Source organism: Macaca nemestrina, chromosome 4, assembly GCF_043159975.1.
Source record: "Macaca nemestrina isolate mMacNem1 chromosome 4, mMacNem.hap1, whole genome shotgun sequence".
In the NCBI taxonomy this organism is placed as follows: domain Eukaryota; kingdom Metazoa; phylum Chordata; class Mammalia; order Primates; family Cercopithecidae; genus Macaca; species Macaca nemestrina.
Window position 1 is genome coordinate 36,557,409 of NC_092128.1, and position 27,800 is coordinate 36,585,208.

The 27,800-nt window shown below is 36.2% G+C and overlaps 1 protein-coding gene across 10 annotated transcripts in view; it reads left to right on the forward strand.

Annotated features, from left to right (window-relative positions):
- LOC105475142 (calcium dependent secretion activator 2) overlaps nucleotides 1-27,800 on the forward strand; it is a 564,483-nt gene that overhangs the window by 349,859 nt on the left and 186,824 nt on the right. For all 10 annotated transcript variants that reach the window (XM_011730292.3, XM_071094565.1, XM_071094564.1 and 7 more), the window contains one exon: nucleotides 5,365-5,431. In XM_011730292.3, coding sequence (XP_011728594.2) covers nucleotides 5,365-5,431 — 67 coding nt within the window. The remainder of the gene's footprint in view (nucleotides 1-5,364; nucleotides 5,432-27,800) is intronic.

Sequence of the window (27,800 nt, forward strand, 5' to 3'; positions counted from 1 at the left end):
TTGTCTGTTAAATCCGAGCTTTGTGTCAGTGCTTGCTAATTTCTTTGTTACCTAATCCCATGCAAGAAGAAAAGATTTTAAAGTTAAGCAGACAATTTTTTGTTGTTGTTGTTCAAAGGGAACAACTTCTTAATACCTTGCTTAAGTTGGATGTGTTCATGGAAACAAATACTTTAAATAGTATCTGAGCGGTTATTTTAAAATAATCCAAAACACTCTAGTTACATGAGTATTGTGATGCATTGGAAATAGCTCAATAGAAAAAGTGTTATAGTTAAATTAGTTTTGGAAATATGTGCTTGTAAAAATGTCATGTACAATGGAATACCTCTTTTAACCCCATTCAAAGAATTATTGGATCAAATTTAACTTTGATTAGGGATTCCCTCCACCTCCCCCCTTCCCCCCACCGCCACCGCCAACCCAGGGCCATAATAGAGTACTGGAGAATGTAGCATGGCCATGAAAACTGATGATATTTTTGTTCTTTTGTTTTTCCATTCATTTCTGATTTAACTAAAAGAATTTGACAAAGATGACAACAAAATATTTAAAACCAAATTCTGTAGGTTGGTGGAAATGAATGTTAAAAAGCCCTCACACACACACACACACACACACACACACACAAAATCTGCTTTCCTCTTCAAGATCAGGTGAAAAAAATTCACAGTACTCGTTAGAAAATGCTTCTCTCATGCTGTGTGATAGATACTTATTTTATTGGATAACATTGTAAATTGTCACATAAAACCAAGTTAAATGTGTGTTCTCGGTTTGACTGGTATTTGACAGGTCTCATTTACATACCCTTAAAAAAAAAAACTTCTTTGAGTTAATCATACAATCATGAGGAAGCTAGTAATGACTCAGCAGGTTACAAAATATTGAGGGAGAATACAGCTGCAGCATAGACCCACTAGCAAATCTCTAGTACACCTAGCCGAGGTACTCTCTGTTCAGCCTGACACACACATTTCTTAGATAATATTTTTCTATATGTTTATTTGGTAGACTCATACTTTATAAAGCAATAAAATGCCAATTGTCCAGAATGCAAATGATAATAACATTAAAAATGGATTTTTTAAGACAAGTTAGTAGCGATCAAAGATCTGTTAAATTAATGCCATTTCCATTGTATGTCAAATAAATGGTTATATTTAATTTTATCAGCTGTTCATTTTCCTTTTACAGCATTATGCAGTTATAATTTATTTTTATAACAGTGACTCTCAGATGCTATGGGATTCTTCCTAATCATTAAAGATCAAGTTATATTTTCTAACTGTTTGAAGTCAACTTGATTTTTATATGCAGATTCTTTAAAAATTGGCTATAGATATATATACAGTCTTTCTATATAGAGTAACTCATTTTTCTGTAATTAAGGATACTGGAGCCTGTAAATATAATGAACAAAATCTATTGCCTAAGTAGAGCATAGTATCAGGTTAAATGTAACTTTCATGTATTTTTCTGAAATAGAACTCTTTTTGGCCTTAGATACCATAAAAAAAATTATAACCTAACACTGAACATTAAGAAACAACAAAGAATAGTAATTCAACAGCAATGCCGTCATAAGATGGGTTAGGAGAAAATGCTTTTTTAGTTTTGTAGATGTCTTCTAATAAATGGATTATCTGATAGTTACCAAATAGTAAAAAGATTTTTGCTCCATTTTCCTCATTCCCTCCACATTCCAGGCCTTCTGAGGTAAAAGGATTACCCATCTACAAGGAATTTAGAATACTCTAAATTCCAAAACTTGAGAATGACCTTGGAAACTAGAAAACCCATTTAAGCATGAAAGCTTATAGGATGTCTCCACTGTACTCAAGATAATGAGATAAAGGACTTTATCTTTGGTCTCTAAGTACTCAACTTGGTCATACCAGAAATACATATTTATAGTAATAATGACCACAATCCCCCAAATATTTAATAATGGTAACTTTTTCTGATTACAAAAGTAAGATGTACCTTTATACATTTGCTGATGGTAACTCAAAATGGTATAGCTAGTTTGGAAAACAATTTGGCAGTTTCTTGTAAAGTTAAACATGTACTTTCAATATGACCCCACAATCCCACTCCTAGATATTTACTCAGGAGAAATGAAGACATGCTTACACAAAAAGACTTGTACACAAGTGTTTCTAATAGCTTTATTTATGATATCCAAAGAAGTGAAAACAAATGTCCACCAACTAGTGAATAAACGCATTCTTGCGAATCCCTGCAATGGAATATATTGCTTAGCAATGAAAGGAGTGGGTTTCTGATATTAACTACATACAACAACATGGATGAATCACCAAAGCATTCTACTCAATGAAAGAAGTCAGACAGAAAGGCTACATATTGAATAATTCCAATTATATGTTTTTCTGGAAAAAGAAAAATTATAAGATCAGAAATCAAATGAGGGGTTGCCAGAGCTAGGGATGTAAGGAAGTGATAGATCACAAAGGGCATAAGGAGACTTTTGGGGAGGTGGAAATGTTCTGTAAGTTGATTGTGGTGGTGGTTACATGACTGTGTCAACACTTACCAAATTAGATTCCTGAAACAGGTAAATTTTATTTTGTGTAAACTATACCAATAAACTTTACTCAAACAGTGAAAGGAAGACATGGCCAATGTAGACATAGTGGAAATATAGAAAGGCATAAAGAATAATATGAAATTCATCTTAAATTTCACTCACGAGATATTGACTATAAGATTAACATTTTGTTGCATTTTTCTACATATTTCTCTATGCATATAACATGAACTCGTGTGACTGCCTTTTTAAAACATAACATTATAAGAGTTTTCCCATATCATTAGTCCCTCTGTCCCCCTGCTTTCTGTCTTCAAAGTAACCTAACATTTTAAGCAAATTTGTTAATCCATCATTTTGATGATGTTGCAGCTGATTATTATTCTTTATGCAGGACCTTCACTGTCAGCAAGACTGACACTGAGTCAGTTAGCTTGTGGTGTTGATGGTTTGTGTATCACTATTTACTTTCACTTGTATATGACCCAGTTGCCCAGCAGTCTACAAAGTGAGACACTTTTAAAGAGCTGAGAAGCAGGCTGTGGTTCCAGGCAAAGGTCATTCCAGATGCTCTCTGTGGCTCCGAGCCAGCTATTTGGTGCATATCTTGCTAGTTCACTTTCATGGAGGGCACCTGTCATGTCCACAGTATCTAGCTCCAGAGGTCATTGCTGTTAACCCTGAAATAAGAGCTTGGGTATGTGCATTTCAAAACAGGAAACTGCAGAGGAAAGACAGAAAGAGAGCAACTAAATACCTGTCACTAGAACCACAGAGAAGAAATTAGAAGCTAGAGCAAAGGTGGAGCAAAGGGTTTTAAGGGGTCCTTGAGAAGAAACAATGAACAGGTAAGAATAAGAGCAGTAATGTCTCAGCCAGTCATGAAATGAATTCACATTCCATCCACAAGCACAGATGATGGAATGAATTAAGGGCATATCATAAATGCTGAATAGAAGTTCACCAAACACTTCAGTTAGCTGATGTGCTGAAAGAAAATATATAATTGGTTTGGACCATTTGGGTGATGTTTTACAGTGCAAGAACTTTGTTTTTATTTTGACTTTTAGTAACTCCATGTTTTTTTTCCCCCTGGATTCTGAAAATTTCTGGGAATTTTCAGGGAATTAAGAAGAATACTTAAATCTGCCATAACTCTACCACTCAGAGATACTATTAGTAATATTTTTGAATTATTTTTACATATTCTTTGACAAGTTCCAAATCATTAACTATGTGTGTAGTTTTGAATCCTACTCTTTTCATATAATATTACACAATGTGATACTTTCTATGTTATTAATTTTATCAAAAACATAATTTCATTGGCAACATGGTATTTCTCTGTGGATGTGCCAGCATGCATTGAATAATTTTACTGCTGCTGGACATTTGTTATCAGTTTCCAATAATATAAACAACACTGTTCTATGTATCCCTACAGCATACACCTTTATATGCACCTCTTTATTACCTTAATACATTCGGGAATGAAAGAGTATGATTGTTTCTATGTATTGACATGTTATCCTATAGAAAGATCATCTCCCAAGATGTTACACTCCCACTAGTAGTGAATGAGTGTGCATTCATTCCCCACACCTTAGCCAACTTCCTTTGTCACTGTTTCTAAAGAGGGGAGAGGGGAAAACAGTATGTTTGTTGTGTTTTGCAAAATAGGATTATTTTAATAAGACAGAAACTAAAGATTCAGCCTAATATTTTAGCTTTAAAAGTTGTGGAAGTCTAAAAATCTTAAGCCCCTCAATAAATAGTTAATCATAATACTTTTTTAAAAATCACTCAGAATTATATATAAATTTATTTGAACAGCCTCTGCACTGTGAATCCTTCATTTCAGAATAAAGAATTATGATAAAATATTGAAAAATCTTTCTTTAATTTTAAAATTAGGCCTCTACCTGTCATATTTTAAACTAGCAATATTTTCCACTTTTGTAGGGAATGTGTTTATAATTTTGTGGCATAATTTTGGAATAGCTCTCCACAACAGGGTCACACTAATTTTTAATTTATTCTTTTTCCTCCCTGATATTTCAGTATATCACCTGTATATTCAGTAAGAATAATATTCTCAAATGATTGGCTAATCATTTCAATCCAGCTTACAAGGTCAATGCAAAGTTAAAGAAAAGCCGTGGTTGAAACTATGTAAAACTACACAATGGCTATTCATTACTATCTGAATTTTGTAATTAAAAAATTTGCAGTGAGATGCTTTCATAAGTCAGGTAAATCCCATAAGGATGGAGCTAGCAGAGACCTTAGAAATCAGCAAATCCATCCTTTCATTGGATAGGTGAGGACATGGAGACTGAGATTGGTGCAGGCACATTTTGGGGTCACCCAGCTGGACAGTGACCCTTCACCCTGGATTCTTGGCTCTGCAGCTGGCTGCTCCTCAGGCCGCACTACTCAGCTCCAGTCACCTGAGAACTGAAGCATTGATAACTTTGTCCTCAATTAATAGTCTTTGTCTCTCCTAAGAATTGCATGTAAGAATAAAATTCCTACTGGTTCTTTGATTATCCTTTCTAACTCCTACTTTGCTCAATTTGTGGTAAGGACTGACAAATTGGTAAGTCACATAAATCAATTCCCTTTCGAGAACCAAGAATAAGCTAACTCATTTTGTAACACAGAAGCTGCATGTTGTCTCACTTTCCTAATGAGCTAAACTTTGCCTTTAGCAGGCTGGTCTCAAAAATAAATACCTATGGAAGAAATATGATTACATGGAAGCGCAACATTATTCATCTTAAGTATTCTTTGGCTTTTGTTTTTCTTTCCAGATATCTGTATGCCCTTGGACAGAAGGTTTGGAAAAGATGGAAAAAACGTTACTTTGTTCTAGTTCAGGTTAGTCCTTTTTTCCTGTTAAATAATCACTCTAAGATAGCAGCTCTCAAAATGTGTTTATGTGGGTTATATCTATCAAAATTTACTGTTTTAGAAATTAAAATATGTTTAAGCCACTTTAAATAAAAGCAGTACATTCATTACATGCTAACACTAAAGTTTTTATGTAAAATAACTGTTTTCCAAGCCAAACAATTTAGCAAAATAAGTGGCATTGTTTTATGCTTTTGTACTCTTTACCCTCTGGCTTAATAGAAGGTAACTGTATTCTTGCATCAGCTGCTGCATTCAGTTTTTTGCAATATCAGATAAAATGTAGCCTCTGGAAAACTCAAATTTATACTAATGGGAGAAAAAGTGTGAAAAAGGCAAATAACTTCTGAATATTCTTATAAAGACAGTTTTGACCTTGTAGACCCTCTGAAAAGATCTTGGAGATCTCTGGGATTCCAAGACTATACCTTGAGAACCACTGCATCATTCTATATTTTATATATAAAGCATAATACATACAATCATTCATTTTGATATAAATATTATATTTGTACTAACTGGCATTTTAATGCAAATATGCTGCCATTTAATGCAAATATGCCACATTTAGTACAAATAAGCCAAAAAATCACCTGTTCACATAAATATGTTTTTAAGTCAACTTGCCTGGTATATATTTGTTTATGATTGGATTCTGAACATATATTATCAGAACGTGCAGTTTGGCTGACTCTTCTTTTGTAATCATAAATAACTTTGCTCATACTAATTAAGTTAAATTTATATTAAAGAATACCCTTCTAAGTAATAGTCACTCCAGTCCATGATAAATCCAAGCTATTTTGTTCCCAATATATGACAAGAGTATCACTCTTGGAATTCTTAACACAAAACATTCTGTAAAAATCTCATTGATTCCAATGGCACACATTAAACAAGCTTAACTGGACTAGATCAGAATGACATGGTAAAATGCCAAGGAAGGAAAATGATCATTTGCTGTCTTCCAGCGAGTACGTACAGCCATCCATCAATTGCTGGATAAAATTACTTTATTGATGTCCCATGATAGCCTGGTAACTCCATGAAAAGTGTGAAAACTCAGTGAAAAGTAGTTTTATCTACATGGCAAACAACCAGCCTATTTTTTTTTTCCTAGCTAAAAGGTAATCTCTTCTTACGTGATTAGAACTAATAGTCGGTCAACTTTAATAAAAGATACATACACATGCACACACAGATTTAATTTTTTTATATAGAGCCCTAGCATTTGCTTTGAAAAAGGTTACCTGTTTGGGGTTGTGAGTGATCTATTTTTCAAAAACCTTAAGGCATCTTCTACAGTTTCCACATTTAGTTTCTTACATTGGTGCATGAATTTAAATGCATTTCCTAAGCAATTTTAGTATATATTTCTGGACGCTTATTTATATCTTGTGGATATATTTCACTCATATCTAATTCAACAAGGTTGTGTTAGTGACTTGTCTTTATCAAGTTTTTCTAAAGCATTCAGCTGACTTTTCATGGAAACAGCAGCTTCTTTTTCAGTTATTTTATGCATTTATGTAAAATCTCATTTAACTACATAATTTCAGTAGCTAATGTTTTTAGCATAAACTAGTTTGGGAACAAACCCAGCTAACTTAGTAAGCATCGATCTTAACTGGTGGAAATAGGTATGAAAGAACATGGGAATGTAACCCAATAACCACAGATGTTTAGTATGTTATTTGCATTAGTCACTGGTTTTATTATTATTATTATTATTTGATTGTTTTAACTGATTTTTTGAATATGAAAGTTAGACTTTTGCAGTTTAGTCTTAAGAGGTCAAATGATCACCTCATGCTTTTTGCCAGGTAAGGTTCCAAGTAATCCTTTGCCCCTTATCTTATTTTCTAGCATATGATCATAAGACTCAGAAGTTATAAGGCAAATATATATACTTTGATTATTACTCATAAGAGAGTTTAGAAATGAAGGAAGGAATTGTAATACTTTGAGACTATTAATTGGTGTGTTTTTGGGGGAAGATTAACCATGTCTTTGGGGAGCTAAAAGTGTTTTCTCAATAACAAAAATATGCTTTACATTTTAAAAGGGTTATCGAAGTTAATTCAAAGTAGGCAAACCCATATGTTTCATAATTTAAATTTAAGGAAGTACCACCAAATTATAATGAATTTGAATTTATTCTACCTGAGGTTTCTTCTTAAAATTTGAAGTCATGTTTAAGCATTATATATTTACTTTCCACACATATATGTGCATATATCCACATGCATTCATGCAGAGAATTCCATGCCTAAATGTACTGAGAATCTATGTCAGTATTCTGACAAGTTTTAAACACAAGTGAATCTTCCATTCAATTCCAAATGTAACAGGAAGGCAAATTGAAGGTACACACTTCAAAATCAAGATGGGTATGTATGGAGATTCAATGAGAATGACCCATTGGGAGGAACTGGGTAGTTTTTATTAGTATTTTTAAAGGCAGCTCTGATTCTATCCACACATAGTTTGTAGGTCCATACCTGCAGGCTGCATTATTGAAAGGTGAAGGAATCATTTTCATAGGGAGGAGTGTATACCCCTGCTGTGTCTGCCGCTGCCATCGGCAGAATGGTGCTCTGTTGATAATGTGAATCTCATCACCACTTGTGAGTGTGTATTATGAGTGATATCGCTGGAAATCCAACCATCAGCTCAAGAATTTGTACTCATAAAAATTGATTGAGAGTAAGGTTTGGCCAGCTGCAAAGTCATTGTTCAAAGTGAACACTCGAGGAGCCACTGAGGTGAAAAGACTTTTCAAAGACTCTCATGTAAACATTTAAATTGGAGTCAAAAGGTGGGAAAATAAATGATTTGTTAATATTGAGTGTTTTTTTGGCTTCTAAGTAAGATCATTTTGGTATCTGTTTATATTCTGATGCCAATGTAGTTATAGTAATAAATAGATTTTAATGCTTTCTAAGAGGCTTCTTTTTTTAATGAAGGTAAATTTTGGTTCAAGCCAAATTGAAAGAACAGTGATTTTGAAGAATATGCTTGAAATACTACCAGAATTAAACTTGTATATGTTTGTTACTTACTTTTCTTGTGCTTGTTCAGTGTTTTTGTATTAGATTTGGATGATATAATTGGTGTAAAGTACTTAAGATACTTTAATATATTGTAGTTCATTATAATAAAATAATTTGATACCTTTAACACTCTGAATTTGAGATTTGAGAAAACCAAGTATTACTTCATTTTATATTCTAATGCCTATTCAAAAATGTATGTCCCAGGTATTCTATATTCTGTAGTAAAAAAAAAAATTCTGAAGCACTCCCCAATTAACATAATTATTGCTATATTAAATCTAATTAAGCAATTACTTTGTGGCAAGCATTTATGTAAAACATTTGTAATACTTTATCTTATCAGAATAAGCCTATGAGGGTAGGTATTATTATTATACCCATTGTACAGATAAGAAAATAATACAAAGAGGGGTTTTGGAACTTACTTAGGATTGGGCAGTTTAGTAAGTGGTAGAGTCAAGCAAATCCAGTTCTGTCAAACTTCTATTTTCTCTGCCATACTGCTATGATTACATTGATGCTCATAACTACAGTTGATCTGAAGACAAACAGATACATGATGAATCACTATGGATCATTCATTTCAAGAAGTACAAAACAGTGTTACTCTATTAGAAAAATGGCCAGGGAGTGATGACATAATGAGTCCTGTGCTCATGAAGGCCACTGACTGTGTGACATCATTGGAAACTGAGTAGACGTCTGTATTGTTTTGGCCTTGTATCAAAGTGTTCACTGCTTGTTGTTGATGTGTCAGAATCATGACTTGAAGTTGCTGCAAACAACAGCAGGCTATCAAGACATAATGTTAATTACATATCAGCTGAGTTGGCATGGGATGTAAACAGTCAGCCATGCCACAGAGTGATCCATACCTGCTGCAGATGTATGAGAGGCACTCTGTTAGTGAGATGTCATCAAGATCTGCTTTCAACATAAAGAAGTGGCTGCCCATCCTATTGATTTCTGAAATATTCAGCACACATGGGGACCCACGACAGCTGACTCCTCTCACTCACTTGAGAATGAAACTACCACCTGAAGAACGTGAAATTCAGTTATATGCTCCAGGTTTAGTCTGGGACACTAGCTGATGTTCGCTTATGGCAGTAAGATAAAGTGAAATGAACAGACACATTGTTGCCAAATCAAGAAAATCATGGCATAATGACTTTTTAGCTTTATGCTTTAAATTGGATTAAAATTTACAAACCCAGGACATGCTCAGCGTAGGATAAAAATCAAACTATGCAATTTTTATGGTAGAAAATCAAAGGCCTCTTCGACACTCCTGCTGGCACTACCACCTTAGTCTACTATCCTTTGCAAAAGTATTCAAGTAGCCATTGCTAGTAGTGTGGCCTTCCAAACTTGTTTGGAAGGAGTTAGGCACCTTTAATTCATCACTGTGTGAAACACACATCCACTCATTCCTAATGGAATCATTTCATGTATTTTTATTCTATGAGTTGCTTTGTTTCCCCTTTAAAATATATCCATGGGAAGTTGCCATATCAACATATAAGAATCTATTTAATGCCAGGTGCCGTGAATCCCAGCATGTTAGGAGGCTGAAGCAGGAGAATCACTTGAGGCCAGGAGTTCAAGACTGCAGTAGGCCATGATTGCACTGCTGCACTCTAGCCTGGGTAACAGAGCAAAACCCTGTCTAAAAAAAAAAAAAAAAAAAAAAAACCCACAACCAAACAACAACCAAAAAAAACCTTTTAAGTGAATAAATAAATAACTGGATTCTATATTATAAATTTACATACTTTTAACAGTCCTCCTTGTTTGAACATTTAAGTTTTTTAAATTAAACAATGCTACTTTGAATGTTGTTTTTGTTGTGGAGGAGAAAAAAGTAATGCCACTATCAATATATGTGTAATTCTTGTATATTAATCTTCATATATATGTGGGAGTATTCTTATAGAAATGAAATAATTGCTGGCTAAAAATCCACAAACGTTTACATTTTGTGAGCTTAATTTTTTTTTGAAAATTGTTCTACAAGATTCCATTTCAAATTGCTCTGAGTGTGTACATGTGTATTTCTGTGTATTTGTATGCATTCATATGCATATATATGTCTTTATATCTACAGGTATGTGTATAAAATCTCCTACACAAGTAGTGTGTCTGAATCTGTGCATAGTGGAGAATCTGTAAATATTTGTTAAGTAAATGAATATTCCTCCTTTAATTTAGGTTCCTTCCCAAACCTCTGTAAGGAATATGAAATTGACTTCTATTTGAACATACTTAAATAAAAACCTAGGTGTCATGTTTGATCCCTCTTTTCTCCTTATCCTCATGGCAGAAAAGATTGCTATTCCATAGCAAAAACAACATTCCATTTACATCCCATCATCTCCATCTTCTCCACTATCATAGTAGTTGAAACCACCATCATCTTCACATGGATTCCTACAATGGCATCCTAGCTGTTCTCTCTGCTTCCACTTCCATCCTTCTTAACAGTCTGTTCTTCACATTGTGGGATGATCTATTTGAAGCATAACTCACATTATGACAATTTCCTGCTTAAATCCTTCCAGGGACTCCCTTTGCACTTAGAATAGCTCATAGAGGAGGTCCTAAATATTCTGGCCTCAAGCTTCCTCTTTGAATAGTTATTTCGTGTCACTGAGCTACATCTTGACTTCTAAAACTCTTTCCTCAGATTAATTACAGTGCCAAGAGTAGGAGTTTAGTACCTTCAAGTCACCAGATAGCCCCACCAAAGGCACCTCAAATAAATATATAAACTGGGGTTATTTTTAAGTGTCATTGTTGTGTAAATACACCTTTGGATTAAGTCCCTTACTTTTCTTCCACCTAGCTTGTTAGGCCACCCTTAACCCCCTCTGTAGAAATTCTGAACATTCTACAGCTTTTATTTTCCTCATGTCTGGCTCATTCCTTCATGTCCATTTAGATATCAGTTCAAATGTTGCCTTTTCAAATGTGCCTTTTCCACCCAGGCAACCTGAAGTACCCTTCAGCTCATTCCCTGTCGCATTCTTCTGTTTGATATTGTTAGGGGCATTTATCTCCAATTAATTTTTTTTACACTCATATGTTTATCATTATTTTTGTTATTATCTCTTTACCCCTTCTAGAATGTATGTTCCATGAAAAGAAGGACTTTATCTTTCTTTTAGTGTACTTTATCTGTGGAACGTTAAACACTGCCTGGTACATGAGTAGAAACTAAGTATTTGTTAAGTAAATAAATATATGCAAATCTTTCTCAACATTGTTCCGAAAAGAATGACTTTCTTTTCTCTAATTTGTACACCAAATGCTAAATCTTTTTACACCATTTGGACAAGACAGTTAACAATAAATATTCCTGTCCAGTCTTTCTGGATCTTGAAGATTTATTCATTTTTCATGATTAAATTCAGCTCTGGTTTAGTTTGGTTTTTTAAATAACTCCAGCAGCACCTTTGGCCTCTGCCAAGAACATTTCCAGCTAAGGATTTTTAAAGCCTTAATCTTCACTGAAATTAGATGGTGGCAGTTGCTAAGCTGCCAGCTGTTAACATGATCCCTGCAGTAGGAATACAACATACAAACCGAAATGCTGTGGTCTCTAGAATCCCATAGTTAGCACTTACATGTGTGGACACAGACAGGTGTTGCACAGGTTGGCAATTGAGAACAAAATGGGAGGTTTCGTATACCAGATACAGATACCTTGTGGTACTACAGCAACTTAGGTGTCCTATCAAAAGCAGTGATGCTAAAACCTGATTTCATGCTGTCCCCAGATTAAACTCTGTTCATATCTCCCAATTCTCAACAAATCCATTCTTTACAGAGTTATTAAGAGTGGATTGGGTAAAAGATATTGAATGTTTGTCACTGCTGTGCTTCCACTGAAGGGATTTTCAATTTCAATATAGTAAATTATATAAGCTTTGTTCAGAAATACACAAGTAAGCTCATAAATGAAAACAAATACCAGATCAGAATAGGTCAAATCACCTGTTTCTATCTAATTCCCTGGCATGTGGTGATGAGGCAGAGTAGAGGCTGCAAGACTGCCTCTAACTGGGAGCACAGGGAACAGGGTGACCCCTGCTAGTCTTTCAGCAGCATATTTTAACTATTAGCACAAACTGATAAAGGTCTGAGTACAACTTCTCCAGATTACCTGTGAACTGGTAACTGGCTAGTAAATCAGCAGCTACAGGTGTTAATACTATTCAGGGACACTTGAATTTACCCTGTGGGTTTGTTCTATTTCTGGCCTTGGGAATGTGATTTATCATGACCTTGCAAAGGGGATGGATAAAAGTAAGATCTCTTGGGGTACTAAAGGAACTAAAAGAAGGATGAAATATGGCAACATTTTGTGGAAATAGAACCAGGAATCAGCGAGCCCAAAAGATAGCATTAATAGGTTGTAGCTTCTGGAGTCGATGTATTCGAAAAGCCAGATTGCACCTTTTTCAGTTGTCTCATGGGTCACATTTCCTAATTGTCAGTGACAGCTTTGTTAGTTGTTGGTATTTTATTACTCTTCCATCTGTACTCTTTGTTATCTCTCTAGGCCCAATTATCTGTGACAGAGTCTAGGTCTGTTGGGTGATGTTTTAGATATTAAACAAAATATTAAAGAAGTTAAAAGCTAAAGGCAAATGTTTCAATACTTTGCCATTTAAGTGACCATGCCTCTAGAAATGGAGTGATTCCTCTAAACCTGAAGTTTCTGACTTGTTGATTTTTGTTGTTGTATCTTAAAGACTTGTTAAATTGGTACTTACAACTTTATATCTTCAGCATGTTAGAAAATAATTGTCTCATTTAAAGCTAGCTAGAGATACAATACTTAGAGCATAAAACGGCAACTTCAAGTTGTACTTCAGGTTATGTGAAGAAAAATGCACATTACTGTGAGCATTTCACCTCACATGGTTTTTGACAACTAATTTATAAGGCTAGATCATAAATAGCAAGTAAATTTTTAATGTTTTTGGTGGGTTACACACATCAAGTCTGTACTCTTTAACACATGACAATATGAACATGTTGATTATGTAAAGAGCTTTTGAAAGTAATCAACATTTGGTTTTTAAGAAAGCAATAATTTTTAACAGACATTATAATGTATATTTAAGATAATGTCCATTAGAAATAGACAAATGTAGCATCTAAAACTACATTTAGATGTATTATCACTTTTCCTCACTTTCGCAGTTTCTTATAAATTTACATATTCTTCCATGAAGCATCTTCATCAACACAGCCACTATGTTCTTTGTTTGCTGATAAAAATGTGAAAACAGACTGGGCATGGTGATGACACCTATAATCCCAGCTACTCCAGAAACTGAGATTGCTTGAGGCCAGGAGTTTGAGACCAACCTGGACAATGTAGTGAGACACTGTCTCTCTATATTTTTAAAATTAACTGGGCATGGTGGCATGCACCTGTAGTCCCAGTTACTTGGGAGGCTGAGGTGGGAGGATCACTTGAGACCAGGAATTTGAGGTTACAGTGAGCTATCAGTGCGCCACTGCACTCCAGCCTAGGTGACAGAATGAGATCCTGTCTCTCAAAAAGAAAAAGAAAAGAAACATCCCCTGAGAGTGGGAAGAAAGGTAAGGGTGGGGAGAGCCAAGCGAGGCCAGGAGACAGAAGTCAGAAACATGGAGCGTCAGCAGCCCTCAGCTCATTCACAGTGTGGAAGCATGTGGTTTGAAGAGAGTTCAATCCCCAAGTCAGTCAGGTGCTCACTGTGTTATAGTAACACCTGCATCCGGTACCCAAAATGAAACAGTTCTTCTAAGAGTCAAAAAGAATAAAGTGAGAGAAGGACGGTGGCTCCCTGACAACCGAATTAGATTCACTGGGAGACCACTGTGTAACAGGCATGCATTGTGCTAGGCGCTCCCACGTCAGTTCTCTCCAATTCTCTCAAAACCCTGTGAGGTCTATTATTGTTTTCTTATGTTACAGAAAAATGAGATATACAAAACTTAAAATGATTTTTCTAAAGCCTTCTCAAAAATAAGTATGAAAGAATAAGGATAAGTAAGTAATTGAGGGGATAAAATGAAAGTGGAATTTGCATTTGACATGGCAGATTCATCTGTTAAACGTGGTTTATCTTCCCTTCACTTCCAGTTGAAATGCCTTAATATGATTGTCTTCAGAGCGGCCTTTCTGACCACACTATTGAAAATAGAATGCTTTTAATGTCTTTTTCCTCTGCTTTGTTTTCCTGCAAAACAATTCACCACCCAAAATTATTTTCAGTAGCTCCTTAATTGTAATTCACTTATCTTCTCCATTCTCACTCTGTGAGATGGCTTTCTCCCCCCAATTCTGAGGCACTGTTGTTTACCCAAAGCCTGAAAGAATTAACTGTAGATTCATGATAAATATTTGGTGGATGAATAAGTGCACGGATGAATAAATGCACGGATGAATGAATGAGAGGGAGGAAAAAAGTACCCATAAGAACACAAGGGGAGATACAGAGGTTATAAATACACAAGAAACTAAATTCAGTAACTTACTATTTTGTTTAGTATGACTAATCCACAGATCTCAAAAGACATCAAGGAAGGAGTATATCTCTGTAAAAGACAACATAGGAAAGAACAATCATATTAGTCTTTAACCGTTTTGCCAATATGTCCCTTAAAATAATTTTATACAACTCTAGATCCTCCTGAGTCTTTCATCATGAGTTTGAATAGTTGCAGTGGGTATCAGTTTCTAAGATAAAACTACTAAATCATTCAGCAACATGTTCAATAGAATCTAAATACTTTTGTGATTTTATATCTACTTGCAATCATTGAAAATTTTATTGGCCGTGCACAGTGGCTCATGCCTGTAATCCCAGCATTTGGGGAGGCCGAGGTGGGCAGATCACGAGGTCAGGAGTTCAAGACCAGCCTGGCCAGCCTGGTGAAACCCCGTCTCTAACGAAAATACAAAAATTAGCCAGCCAGGCATGGTGGCACATGCCTGTAATCCCAGCTACTCGTGAGACTGAGGCAGGAGAATCGCTTGAACCCAGGAGGTGGAAGTTGCGGTGAGCCGAGATCATGCCACTGCACTCCAGCCTGGGCGACAGAGTGAGACGCCGTCTCAAAAAAAAAAAGAAAGAAATTTAGGTTTTTTCTCCTCGAAGTCTTATTTCTATTGTGCTTTCCCAGCAGTATATTATTCTTATGAAATAAGTGTTATGGCTCAAAATCTTGATCACTCTGTCATGCTTCTCTACAATTAAAAAAAATCTATAAAATTGGACTTAAAAAAAGTTTCTGTAACCAAAAAGCCCCCCCAAAAAAGAAAAAATATACAATTCACATTGCTGAACATATTTAAAGGAGAATTCTTGACATTTGAGAGATAAATGAGTATGACTTCAGAAATGTGAAACTTAAGATGTAGAAGAATTAGAATAGTAATGAAAAAAACATATATAGTTTATTTTACTCTTGTAAAATATTTTGGCAGCTCAATTAAACATGAAAAATGATTCCTGAAATAGATTATAGAAATATAATTAAGTAGTTATTACAAAATGTGAATCCTAAACTCTAGACTTTGTCAAAATAATGAATGGAACAATAAAACAGGTTCTATTCCTCATGTTATATAGAGCCAGTGAAAAAATTATTTTTTCAATAAATAGAGAAAATATGGGTTATGTCTTTAAAACTTTTAAAGAAACTATTATAATATAAAAATTAAATGCTAAGAAAACTTTAATTACCGAATAATAGAAGATAAAGAGGACAAAAAAGCAAGACAAAATATATTAGTTCTTATTATAAATAAGTTAAATGGACCTGTTAACAGTCAGATTCTCAGAATGAGATAATAATCTAAAGGGATGACAATATTAATTTCAGAATGAAATTTAAGAGAAAAATTATTAAACACCTCCGAAGATTACAATTTTATGTTAAGGATATTAACAATTACTATAAAACAAATGATGGTGATTTATTGAATACATACCTGAGAAAAGAGAAATAATAAAGATGTAATGCCTTGAATTATTTGCTATCACCTTTAGTGATTTTTGATGATGGATTCAGTGCTATCTGAAACAATAACTTCGCCAGAAATTAAGAGGCAATTGTCTTGCTATTCAGGAATACAGTTGTTTTTAAGTTTCAGAATGAGAATGTATAAAATAATATGCTATATTGAAAAGAATCTCCATTGAACTACAGAGTTGTGTTGTAGACTCAAGGTGACTTTTTTTTTTTTTTTTTTTTTTTTTTTTTTTTTTTGAGGCGGAGTCTTACTCTGTCAACCAGTCTGGGGTGCGGTGGTGGTGCGATCTCAGCTCACTGCAACCTCCACCCACCAGGTTCAAGCAATTCTCCTGCCTCAGCCTCCCGAGTAGCTGGGACTACAGGTGTGTACCACCACGCCCAGCTAATTTTTTGTATTTTTAGTAGAGATGGTATTTCACTACCGTCTCTATGATACATTTTCTATGGTGTTAGCCAGGATGGTCTCGATCTCCTGATCTTATGATCCGCCTGCCTCGGCCTCCCAAACCACTGGGATTACAGGCGTGAATCACCACGCCCAGCCAAGGTGACCCTTTTTATCTGGGTGACCTTGGAAAGTTACTTCCCTCATCGATGAAAGCTGAAGTTTAGACCACAGTCTCAAGAGCCCAGATCTTGTCTCTCAATGCTAGCGTGAGAGAATTACTCGGAGTATAGTATTTCATTTTCTTTACAATGAAGCTTGGTTCTTTATTTAACTACTTATGATTTAGTGAGTTTTGAATCCTCTAAACATCATAGTTTTAAATTTCCAAATGTAATATCTTCAAATCCTTGCTACATACTCAAAATCTATAATTCTGTCACATGTAATAATGATTTTTTTGTTTTTGAGACAGAGTTCACTCTGTCACCCAGACTGGAGTTCAGTGGTGCCATCATGACTCACTGCCACCTTGAATCCCTGGACTTAAGTGATCCTCCCACCTTATCCTCCCAAGTAGCTGGGACTACAGGCATATGCCATCATGCCTAACTGATTTTTAAAGTTTTTTTTTAGAGATGGGGGTCTCGTTTTGTTGCCTAGGCTGGTCTTGAACTCCTGGCCTCAAGTGTTCATCTTACCTCGGCTTCCCAAAGTGCTGGGATTCCAGGTACAAGCCACTGTGCCTGGCCTAGATTTAGAATTAAATTATACATTTTATTATGTTCTATTACAATTCCAAACACACCACTTTTTCCTGACTTGTTTTCAGTTCACAATACCTTTCAATATTTTTGCTTTAGCTTTTTCTCCAAGTACTAATACATAAAATATAAAAATATCTCACTACTTACATAAGCCAGATATTTTTGTGAAGGTAAGAATGTCTTTGTAATGTGAATAATAACTCCCTAATTAGTTATTTCCTAAGTTATTGTTTTTGATTCTGTGTTAATTTTGTTTTTTTCCCCAAATTTCCTTAATATTTTGATGTCTTTCTTGTAACTATGGTCACATCATAGCTATCTACGTATCCTGAAAGGGTAAGCCTGGTTTCTCCATGGCTCTGACATCTGTGTCCATAACATAACGGGGTACTCAAGACCTACTTGCATGAGGGAATGTTTACTGCTTCTTGAGTGTTTTCAGTGGAGTGTATGACATTTAAAAATCAAATGTCTTTTGTTATAGTAAGTGGAAGAGGATACGTTTAAGAATACAAGTTGAGTTATGTGTGCTGTTAAACTGTTAGTATTTGTTTTTTATTTTTTTAACAAGATAAATACGTGGTTTATACTTTCAAAAATAGTACATTTTCAAATATGGTAGAATATTTACTGAATTGAAATAAATTAAATTTCATGCCAAAATACAGAAGCAGGGACTCTGTGCCACACACTGTGTGGAAGCCATTTTATACGTATTATGAAGAAACTGAGTCAAAAACAAAGAAATGACAAACAAGGTTAGAATGGTAAAGCGAACAAATTTGTAAAAAATTTGGAAAAAAGAGTAGGGGTTTATTAGATTGAGAAATAGGTAGAAATGGAATTTTAAACCTAAAGATGATATTCTTCTGCTTGGCAGTTCAGGTGAGGAACTGAATTAAAGTGGGTGAGTCTTGCTGGATGGTCCATCTGGAGTACTTTACGCAGCAGTAGCTGTAGATTGCAGCTAGTCATGGATGGAGATGTTTGTGAGCCATGCAGGGAAGGCAGACCTTCCCATGCCCTTCATCTCTCTCCCAGCAGGTTCCAGATTGTTCATGTGGTGATGTGTCAGGAGACTTTTTATAGTCAGGTTTTTAAGATTCTTCCCAATAAGAGAAGGAGATGAGACACTGTGAATTAGCTGCTCAATATATTTCCTATTATTTCAATAGTTGACTATAAAAGTATTACTTTGTAAAGGTCCCCTGGTGTTGAATAATTATAATTTAAATATGCATAAGACACATTTTACACAGTGTGTTTAGTTGCATACACTAACCCCATCATCATAGTTTCTTCTTTTCTTTTCTGAAATGTAGTGAAAAGGACTTACACAGTTTTTCTCATACATATAAAAGTTAGACTTACTATTCGGAAAGTTCATAAAGCAAAATTAAAATGAAAGGATTGGTCAAAAGATTTAAATTGGTAGTTTTGGCTAGACTTAAAGGTAATAGTAAGAATTCCCTTTCAGCCAATACCTAGAAATGCTGAATAAAATATAGTGCCCATCTTTTTAAATACGTAGGTCAACTGCAAGAAAAAAAGAAAAACTTTAGAGACCAAAAACAACTAGAATGGTTATGATTGTGAGTTGACATTGTGGCCACAATAGTGCTGGAATTTGAAATTAGTGGATGTTGATGTTGTTAGGCAGGCACTTGGGATTTTATTGCTCATGCAGAGAAAGAAGACGTACCATGAAGTATTCTTAAAGTGGGTATTTGGAACAGAAATCTTATAAAGAACGTAAAAGAACCAGATCTCAGTGAAATGATGGACTAGGAAAAAAAATCTACCCTTGGGCAATTAATCTTGTGTTTGGGCTTAAGCTCTGAATGTGCAGAAAAATTAACCCTCAGAATTTTTAAGTATTAGCTTGTACTCAAAGAATGTTGAAGTCCCAGTTTATTTTATTAAATATAAGAGAAATACCTAAGTTAGGAAATTAACATGAAAAGCACTCCTGAATTGGTGATGACCATGGAGCAGCTGGCATTTTTAAAAGTTGCTTTTTCAGTCGGGAGCAAGATGGCCGAATAGCAACAGCTCCAGCCTCCAGCTCCCAGTGCGATCGACACAGAAGATGGGTGATTTCTGCATTTTCAACTGACGTACCAGGTTCATCTCACTGGGGAGTGCTGGACAATCGGTGCTGGTCAGCTAGTGCAGCCTAACCAGCGAGAGCTGAAGCAGGGCGAGGCATCCCCTCACCTGGGAAGCGCAAGGGGGAAGGGAATCCCTTTTCCTAGCCAAGGGAAACTGAGACACACAACACCTGGAAAATCAGGTAACTCCCACCCTAATACTGCGCTTTACCAAGGGTCTTAGCACACGGCACACCAGGAGATTATATCCCACACCTGGCCTGGAGGGTCCCATGCCCGCAGAGCCTCCCTCATTACTAGCACAGCAGTCTGAGACCTAACTGCAAGGCGGCAGTGAGGCTGGGGGAGGGGCGCCCGCCATTGCTGAGGCTTAAGTAGGTAAACAAAGCCTCCAGGAAGCTCGAACTGGGTGGAGCCCACAGCAGCTCAAGGAGGCCTGTAGACTCCACCCAGAAGTGGAGTCTGACAGCTGTCTGACAGCTTTGAAGAGAGCAGTGGATCTCCCAGCATGGAAGTTGAGATCTGAGAACGGATAGACTACCTGCTCAAGTGGGTCCCTGACCCCTGAGTAGCCTAACTGGGAGACATCCCCTACTAGGTGCAGACCGACACCTCACACCTCACACAGCGGGGTGCACCCCTGAGACGAAGCTTCCAGAGCAAGAATCAGACGGCAGCACTCACTGTTCAGCAATATTCTATCTTCTGCAGCCTCTGCTACTGATACCCAGGCAAACAGGGTCTGGAGTGGACCTCAAGCAATCTCCAGCAGACCTACAACTGAGGGTCCTGACACTTAGAAGGAAAACTAACAAACAAGAAGCACACCCACACCAAAACCCCATCAGTACGTCACCATCATCAAAGACCAGAGGCAGATAAAACCACAAAGATGGGGAAAAAGCAGGGCAGAAAAGCTGGAAATTCAAAAAATCAGAGCGCATCTCCCCCTCCAAAGGAACACAGCTCATCACCAGCAACGGATCAAAGCTGGACAGAGAATGACTTTGACGACTCGTGAGGAGGCTTCAGTCGATCAAACTTCTCAGAGCTAAAGGAGGAACTACGTAACCAGCGCAAAGAAATTAAAAATCTTGAAAAAAGAATGGAAGAATGGATAACTAGAATAATCAATGCAGAGAAGCCCATAAATGAACTGACAGAAAAACCATGACACGAGAGATATGTGACAAATGCACGAGCTTCAGTAACCGACTCAATCAACTGGAAGAAAGAGTATCAATGATTGAAGATCAAATGAATGAAATGAAGCGAGAAGAGAAGTCTAGAGAAAAAAAAGGAAAAAGAAATGAACAAAGCCTCCAAGAAATATGGGATTATGTGAAAAGACCAAATCTACATCTGATTGGTGTGTCTGACAGTGAGGGGGAAAATGGAACCAAGTTGGAAAACACTCTTCAGGATATCATCCAGGAGAACTTCCCCAACCTCATAAGGCAGGCCAACATTCAAATTCGGGAAATACAAAGAACGCCACAGAGATACTCCTTGAGAAGAGCAACTCCAAGACACATAATTGTCAGATTCACCAAAGTTGAAATGAAGGAAAAACTGTTAAGGGCATCCAGAGAGAAAGGTCGGGTTACCCACAAAGGGAAACCCATCAGACTAACAGCAGATCTCTCGGCAGAAACTCTCCAAGCCAGAAGAGAGTGGGGGCCAATATTCAACATTCTTAAAGAAAAGAATTTTCAACCCAGAATTTCATATCCAGCCAAACTAAGTTTCATAAGTGAAGGAGAAATAAAATCCTTTACAGACAACCAAATGCTTAGTGATTTTGTCACCACCAGGCCTGCCCTACAAGAGATCCTGAAGGAAGCACTAAACATGGAAAGGAACAACCGGTACCAGTCATTGCAAAAACATGCCAAAATGTAAAGACCATCAATGCTATGAAGAAACTGCATCAACAAACAAGAAAATGACCAGCTAATATCACAATGACAGGATCAAGTTCACATATATCAATATTAACCTTAAATGTAAATGGGCTAAATGGTCCAATTAAAAGACACAGACTGGCAAATTGGATAAAGTCAAGACCCATCTCACATGCAGAGACACACATAGGCTCAAAATAAAGTGATGGAGGAAGATCTACCAAGCAAATGGAGAACAAAAGAAAGCAGGGGTTGCAATCCTAGTCTCTGATAAAACAGACTTTAAACCATCAAAGATCAAAAGAGACAAAGAAGGCCATTACATAATGGTAAAGGGATCAATTCAACAGGAAGAGCTAACTACCCTAAATATACATGCGCCCAATACAGGAGCACCCAGATTCATAAAGCAAGTCCTTAGAGACTTACAAAGAGACTTAGACTCCCATACAATAATAATGGGAGACTTCAACACCCCACTGTCAACATTAGACAGATCAACGAGACACAAAGTTAACAAGGATATCCAGGAATTGAACTCAACTCTGCACCGAGAGGACCTAATAGACATCTACAGAACTCTCCACCCCAAATCAACAGAATATACATTCTTCTCAGCACCACATCATACTTATTCCAAAATTGACCACATAGTTGGAAGTAAAGCACTCATCAGCAAATGTCAAAGAACAGAAATTATAACAAACTGTCTCTTAGACCACAGTGCAATCAAATAGAACTCAGTACTAAGAAAACCAATCAAAACCGCTAAACTACATGGAAACTGAACAACCTGCTCCTGAATGACTGCTGGGTACATAACGATATGAAGGCAGAAATAAAGATATTCTTTGAAACCAATGAGAACAAAGATACAACATACCAGAATCTCTGGGACACATTTAAAGCAGTGTGTAGAGGGAAATTTATAGCACTAAATGCCCACAAGAGAAAGCAGGAAAGTTCTAAAATTGATACCTTAACATCACAATTAAAAGAACTAGAGAAGCAAGAGCAAACACATTCAAAAGCTAGCAGAAGGCAAGAAATAACTAAGATCAGAGCAGAACTGAAGGAGATAGACACACAAAAAAACCCTCCAAAAAATCAATGAATCCAGGAGCTGGTTTTTTGCAAAGATCAACAAAATTGATAGACCGTTAGCAAGACTAGTAAAGAAGAAAAGAGAGAAGAATCAAATAGATGCAATAAAAAATGATAAAGGGAATATCACCACTGACCCCACAGAAATACAAACTACCATCAGACAATACTATACACACCTCTATGCAAATAAACTAGAAAACCTAGAAGAAATGGGTAATTTCCTGGACACTTACGCTCTCCCAAGACTAAACCAGGAAGAAGTTGAATCCCTGAATAGACCAATAGCAGGCTCTGAAATTGAGGCAATAATTAATAGCCTACCAACCAAAAAAAGTCCAGGACCAGATGGATTCACAGCCAAATTCTACCAGAGGTACAAGGAGGAGCTGGTACCATTCCTTCTGAAACTATTTCAATCAATAGAAAAAGAGGGAATCCTCCCTAACTCATTTTATGAGGCCAACATCATCCTGATACCAAAGCCTTGCAGAGACACAACAAAAAAAGAGAATTTTAGACACTATCCCTGATGAACATCGATGCAAAAATCCTCCATAAAATACTGGCAAACCGAATCCAGCAGCACATCAAAAAGCTTATCCACCATGATCGAGTGGGCTTCATCCCTGGGATGCAAGCCTGGTTCAACATGTGCAAATCAATAAACGTAATCTAGCATATAAACAGAACCAAAGACAAAAACCACATGATTATCTCAATAGATGCAGAAAAGGCCTTTGACAAAATTCAACAGCCGTTCATGCTAAAAGCTCTCAATAAATTTGGTAGTGATGGAACATATCTCAAAATAGTAAGAGCTATTTATGCCAAATCCACAGCCAACATCATACTGAATGGGCAAAAACTGGAAGCATTCCCTTTGAAAACTGGCACAAGACAGGGATGCCCTCTCTCACCACTCCTATTCAACATAGTGTTGGAAGTTCTGGCTAGGGCAATCAGGCAAGAAAAAGAAATAAAGGGTATTCACTTAGGAAAAGAAGAAGTCAAATTGTCTCTCTTTGCAGATGACATGATTGTATATTTAGAAAACCCCATCATCTCAGCCCAAAATCTCCTTAAGCTGATAAGCAACTTCAGCAAAGTCACAGGATACAAAATTAATGTGCAAAAATCACAAGCATTCTTACACATCAGTAACAGACAAACAGAGAGCCAAATCATGAATGAACTTCCATTCACAATTGCTTCAAAGAAAATAAAATACCTAGGAATCCAACTTCCAAGGGATGTAAAGGACCTCTTCAAGGAGAACTACAAACCACTGCTCAGTGAAATAAAAGAGGACACAAATGGAAGAACATACCATGTTCATTGATAGGAAGAATCAATATTGTGAAAATGTCCATACTGCCCAAGGTAATTTATAGATTCAATGCCATACCCATCAAGCTACCAATGAGTTTCTTCACAGAATTGGAAAAAACTGCTTTAAAGTTCATATGGAACCAAAAAAGAGCCTGCATTGCCAAGACAATCCTAAGTCAAAAGAACAAAGCTGGAGGCATCACGCTACCTGACTTCAAACTATACTACAAGGCTACAGTAACCAAAACATCATGGTACTGGTACCAAAACAGAGATATAGACCAATGGACCAGAACAGAGTCCTCAGAAATAATACCACACATCTACAGCCATCTGATCTTTGACAAAACTGACAAAAAACAAGAAATGAGGAAAGGATTCCCTATTTAATAAATGACGCTGGGAAAATTGGCTAGCTATAAGTAGAAAGCTGAAACTAGATCCTTTCCTTACTCCTTATATGAAAATTAATTCAAGATGGATTAGAGACTTAAATGTTCGACCTAAAACCATAAAAACCCTAGAAGAAAACCTAGGTAATACCATTCAGGACATAGGCATGGGTAAGGACTTCATGTCTAAAACACCAAAAGCAATGGCAACAAAAGTCAAAATTGACAAATGGGATCTAATTAAACTAAAGAGCTTCTGCACAGCAAAAGAAACTACCATCAGAGTGAACAGGCAACCTACAGAATGGGAGAAAATTTTTGCAATGTACTCATCTGACAAAGGACTAATATCCAGAACCTACAAAGAACTCAAACAAATTTACGAGAAAAAAGCAAACAACCCCATCAAAAAGTGGGCAAAGGATATGAACAGACATTTCTCAAAAGAAGACATGCACACAGCCAACGGATACATGAAAAAATGCTCATCGTCGCTGGCCATCAGAGAAATGCAAATCAAAACCACAATGAGATACCATCTCACACCAGTTAGAATGGTGATTATTAAAAAGTCAGGAAACAACAGGTGCTAGAAAGGATGTGGAGAAATAGGAATACTTTTACACTGTTGGTGGGATTGTAAACTGATTCAACCATTGTGGAAAACAGTATGGCGATTCCTCAAGGATCTAGAACTAGATGTACCATATGACCCAGCCATCCCATTACTGGGTATATACCCAAAGGATTATAAATCATGCTGCTATAAAGACACATGCACACGTATGTTTATTGTGGCACTATTCACAATAGCAAAGACTTGGAATCAACCCAAATGTCCATCAATGACAGACTGGATTAAGAAATTGTGGCACATATACACCATGGAATACTATGCAGCCATCAAAAAGGATGAACTCGTATCCTTTGTAGGGACATGGATGCAGCTGGAAACCATCATTCTCAGCAAACGATTGCAAGAATAGACAACCAAACACTGCATATTCTCACTCATAGTTGGGAATTGAACAATGAGATCACTTGGACTCTGGAAGGGGAACATCACACACCAGGGACTATTATGGGGAGGGGGGAGGGGGAAGGAGGGAGAGATGGCATTGCGAGTTATACCTGATGTAAATGATGAGTTGATGGGTGCTGACGAGTTAATGGGTGCAGCACACCAACATGGCACAAGTATACATATGTAACAAACCTGCATGTTGTGCACATGTACCCTAGAACTTAAAGTATAGTTTAAAAAAAAAAGTTGCTTTTTCTTGGAAGGCGAGCCCTTAAGCAAGGCTTTGTAGGATATCTAGAGATAACACTGTGTTGATGATTAGCTCACAATCTAAAATTACAAAACTAAACTGATCATTTACAACACTAAGAATTTCAGCTATAAAGCTCTCACATAAATTATAAAATAATTGTATTTAAGGTGATGAAATTTATAAGCGGGTTCACAAATATAATAAAAGAATAACAAAAAAGAAGAGAACAGTATGCAAAGTGAACCAGCCGATTTGGAAAAGGATCATATAGAACTTCCAAAACTTCAAAACACAGTCACTAAAATTATAACCTCCACAGACAGGGTAAGCAGTAGATTAGACACATCTGAAGAGAAAATTTGTCATGTAATTAATGATGGAATATTGATTAGAATCTGAGGAAGTTGCCTAGAATTCAACATGAAGAAGTGAAAAAAACATACATAGAGAAATTAAAAGATTTAATTTCTTTAAGAGGAAAGAAAGCTCCAAGATTATTTCTGATAGAATTTGAATAAAGACATTAAATAAAGGAAAAATGTGGCAAAGACAACATTTGAATAGATGATAATGGGAAGATTTTTTAATTGATGTAGTCATGAATTAGTAAGAAATACAGTAAGTACGGCCACTGCACTCCAGCCTGGGCGACAGAGCGAGACTCCGTCTCAAAAAAAAAGAAAAAAAAGAAAGAAAAAAAAAGAAGAAATACAGTAAGTATTAACCATAACTCTTTAACTCCTAGAAATGTAATGATGAAAGTGCAAAATGACAAAGATTAAGAGAACATGTAAGAACAATCATAAAGAAGAGGCAAATAGGCTGGGTATGGTGGTTCACTCCTGTAATCCCAGCACTTTGCAAGGCCAAGGTGGGCAGATCACTTGAGGTCAGGAGTTCGAGACCAGCCTAGCCAACATGGTGAACCCCGTCTCTATTAAAAATACAAAAATTAGCCATGCCTGGTGGCGAGCACCTGTAATCCCAGCTACTTGGGAAGCTGAGGCACAAGAATGGCTTGAGGTGGAGGTTGCAGAGAGCCAAGATCGTGCCTTCCAACCTGGGCCACAGAGTGAGATGTCTCAAAAAAATAAAAAATAAAGAAAGACAAATTACAAGAGGAGAACTGCAGTTGAACTTTCATTAGTCTTTTCCACATGGATATCTAAGCCTTCTGACAATGGAATATCTTCAAAATTACTGATAGGATTGCTGGGCTAAAACACTATATAAGTAACTATACCATTATGCCTGAGTAAGAACAAATTAAAGACATATTTTCAAATATTCAGATATTTCAAGAGGATATATTTTCAAATTAAAGGAAGAAAGAAATTGAACTCAGAATGATAAGAGTGTGATTCAAGAAGCAGTCGTCAGCAAGAAAGTGAGTATACTTAGGAGTAAATATAAATAAATATTGACTTGTTAAGATCATATATTTTAATAATGAATTTCTATTACTAAATGATAATATACTAAACATGACTAAAATAAGGTAGAACTAATATAATGAGGACTGACTTAACAGATGGGAATGGGTAACGGAAGTAAAGCACTTAAAGTTTCCTGGGTTCAGGAGGAGACTTAAAAACAAGATTTGAGGAATCAGTGAGAGAAAAGAAATATATAGTTTCTGTACTGTTGAGGAAATAGGGAGATTTTGTTAATGTTTAATAGAGACAGGGAATGAAAGAAAAAGAGGCATGGCAAATACAAAGGGCAAGATAAGGTAATAGAAATACCTCTAAATATATCAGCATGTACAGCAAATGTAGCTCGTTTTTAAAATAAATCTTGTTAGAAGACTAGGTTTTTAGGGCTTTAAAAACCCCAATTGTTGTTCAAAGCAATCTAAAATATAACACAGAATAATTGAGACTGAAGAGATTTTTTTTTTAAATCTACCAGATGCATTCTGACCACAAGAAAGATTAGTTTTGTGACTGTACAAGAAGATTGGCTTCA